This window comes from Xenia sp. Carnegie-2017, unplaced genomic scaffold, assembly GCF_021976095.1.
Source record: "Xenia sp. Carnegie-2017 unplaced genomic scaffold, XeniaSp_v1 HiC_scaffold_6, whole genome shotgun sequence".
In the NCBI taxonomy this organism is placed as follows: Eukaryota; Metazoa; Cnidaria; class Anthozoa; order Malacalcyonacea; family Xeniidae; genus Xenia; species Xenia sp. Carnegie-2017.
In genome coordinates, this window is record NW_025813526.1 from 14,387,705 (window position 1) to 14,391,081 (window position 3,377).

General features: G+C 32.5%; 1 protein-coding gene across 1 annotated transcript; it reads left to right on the forward strand.

Moving 5' to 3' along the window:
• Nucleotides 1-3,377, forward strand: LOC124458152 (methyltransferase-like protein 27). Its single transcript, XM_047008231.1, has 3 exons — nucleotides 1-282; nucleotides 1,241-1,461; nucleotides 2,737-3,377. Exons 1-3 carry the CDS (start codon nucleotides 172-174, stop codon nucleotides 3,062-3,064), a joined length of 660 nt encoding a protein of 219 aa, XP_046864187.1. The 5' UTR covers nucleotides 1-171; the 3' UTR covers nucleotides 3,065-3,377.

Sequence of the window (3,377 nt, forward strand, 5' to 3'; positions counted from 1 at the left end):
CTGTAAATAGAACAGTCTTAGTAAAATACCCAAAAGCGTTTCACGTGCTAGATAACTTATAAATGCAAGTCGAAATACAAAGAAGATGCAGTTAATTGAAAGTACCACGATATCTACGTTGTTCAAAAGCGTGAAGTTGAAAGTCAAAGTATATTATTCTCTTCTTGCGAGATGGCTCTAACATGCAACGCGGGATACAATAAAATAAAACAATTCAATGCAACTACAACGAAAGAAGACGTGATAAATGCTTACGCAGAATGGGGACCAAGCTATGACAATGTAAATATTTTTATTTCATTCCTTTATAATGGGCAATGAAAGTGAACTTAAATAGACAAAAGTTTACACGACAGGCTTTTTTCCATACACACAAACCGGCTTATCAAATCAGAAATCATTGATAGATTATTCGGGGGCAAAGTACACCAATTTTGAGGAATCGGTTTTGTTCTGTTTTTAATCGCTGTGGATTTCTTTGAAATATATTCACAATTGTGTATGCGCATGTATATATATGAACTGAATGCGGACAAATTTTTCCTATTCATTGAGTAAATTATAATCAAGCGTAATCCGAAAAAGGACATCTTGTTAACTCAAATTCAAGTCATAAACCCGACAAATAACTGTAAACTTTCGGTTTTATTTCAAAACCATCATCTTCTGAAATTGTCTATATTCTCATATTTTCCGGGTTGTGCACGATTTTTATCTTTCCTTACTTTTTGACATAAGCGTACATGTCGCAATCATAAATCCTTAGAGATTCTATATCTGTGTGTGTGTGTGCTTTATGGGTAACAAAACTGTGATACCATGAATTGTAAAGTTATAGAAGAATCTCAGCATATGAGATAAAATAGCGTAAAAATTTATCATTCAGGGTGAAGAGCACAGTTGCTTGCAATCGAATTGTTTTTGACAAATGACAACTATGATTCACAATTTTTTTTCAAAAAGACTGCCGCGGTAATATTTCCTCAAACCAATATCTGGGATAATACAGCTATAGTAACTTAATTTCATAGCTTTCATGAATTAGCTTTTCACTTTTAAACTTATGTTCTACCTGAAAATATGCCATGGAAAATGTCTTGCTACTAGAAGCCTATGTCTTACAGATAAACGAACAAAGACAGCTATTATATTTGATTTTTAAGATTGGGCAATATTACAAATGAGATGAAATAATTCGACTTAAATCGATGCATGAAGATGATATTTTTTGTTTTGCCAGATTCTCAGAGATATTGCATACATCGGACCGTCAGTTGGTGCTAAACTGCTCGATCAAAAACTGAAGGAATTCAGCTACAAAAATGACGTTGAAATATTTGATCTTGGCTGCGGTACAGGATTAGTGGGGGAACAGCTCTACAAAAGGGGATATAAAAATATTGACGGAATGGACCTCAGCGAACACATGCTTCAAGTTTGCAAAGATAAAGGAGTTTACAGGTAACATTTTCAAAAACGCTTATCATATTTAAAAATGACATGGAAAACTCACCAAACTCCATCGTAATTTTGCAAAAGAATAATTTTAACTGTTTTTGGGAAAATCTTGGGTTACTTGTCTGACATATACAGTTAATTTTGTTGTTAATTCTGTGTCGACAATAATTAAGACCTTACAGAGTTTATGATATATATATAATGTTAAGGAAACTTTATCAGCAATAACGTCAAACCTTACTATATAATAATAAAGCAAGACTTGTTTAAGTAGTTTGATGTCTTAAACGGCGTAGCAAGAAAGCAATTTTTTATAACACTTTTTATGGGCATTACCATTACATATTTTTTAGAAAACTTTTTGTTTGTTCTATACAGTGAGACTACATCGAAATAATTGATTACCAGGACTGATTGGTCGGCTATATCATATTTATATCAATTTACTGCCCGAAAATTGTATGTTTTGCGCCAAGTAGTGTTGGTGTTGATTTGCTATTTGTCAATCTTTGAACACAAAGCCTTCGCACATATCAAATGACTGCAAGTGTCGTGTGTGCCAAGTATCATGTCACATGTATGTTTATAATAAAACAAAATAAAACAGATTCCGAATACAGACATTTCGTTTTCTTGATATTTAAGAGTATACTAGAGTTTAGACAACAGATTGTGTAATATTTCGTCATTATTCCAAAGACATCACCAGACTAATAGTTTACATAGCAAGCTGTGAAACGTTTCTATAATTATTTACAAGCGGAAGTAACAGTTACGTAATTGAGAGAAATATAAGACTTAACAATTAGGGAGTGTAGTTATATTTAAAATTGAGATAATTTCTTTCAGGCTTTGAGACCACTACTAAATTGTGGCATTTTGCGTTTTATCAAAAGCGCTTCTAAGATGAGAAGTTAGTTAGGATTATTATTAGTACGGTAATATTAACACCAAAATCTTGCAAAGCTCACATTTGTATTAATTCATTGTCACGGTAAAAAAGGACGTTATTTTACGCACAAACGCAACGATGTATTTTGTGTGCGACAAAAGGTACATTGTTTATACTAAACAAGTCCATACTTATTAAGTTAGGATGAAGTTCACATGACTTAACTTCTGTAACCTGTGAACTTGAATTTTTTTATGCCCTACTAATATTTTCACACACCCAGTGAAAAACAAAATATGTACTTTGCACGACCAAAAATTCGGGTTGGCTGCGCCGCTGAATACATTTATGTTTTCTAGCATCTTTTTACATTTCTTTTTCAACAGATCACTTCATAAAGGCAGTATGGGATCAGAAAACTCGACCGACTTAGGCGTACCTGCTGACAAATATGATGCCGTAATATGTGTTGGTGTCTTTACAGCAGGTCATGTGAAGGGAAAAGGGCTCGATGATTTCATTTATTCTGTCAAGAAAGGTGGTCTGATTGTATTTAACATAAATGATAATGTGTCAAATGATCCTCATTACGAATTTGATAAAAAGATGAACGAATTAACAAAGCACAGAAAATGGGAGCAGTTATTTAAATATTATGAACCAAAGTATGTCAGCGATCGTGGCGCAAACTTTTATGTTTATCGAAAATTGTAAGCTTGTTTCAAACACATGTATATTATTGACCGTATTAGATAGTGGTAAAATGGTTGTTAAATAATAATTGAACAAAAGCTAAAAAAGCTAATAATTAATAGTTAACAATAAAAAGGCGCGATGCATGGATAGATGATATTATTGAACGGAGTCATGGAAGGAATATTATCATTTGCATTTTCATTTGTTTAATTCAACGATAAGTTAAGACAAAAACTTCGTTAGATATTTATATTACTCACCTATGAATACTACAATGCAAATATATTTTATTGACGGTACGAATTAAAATCTGATTTGATATGCAACCATA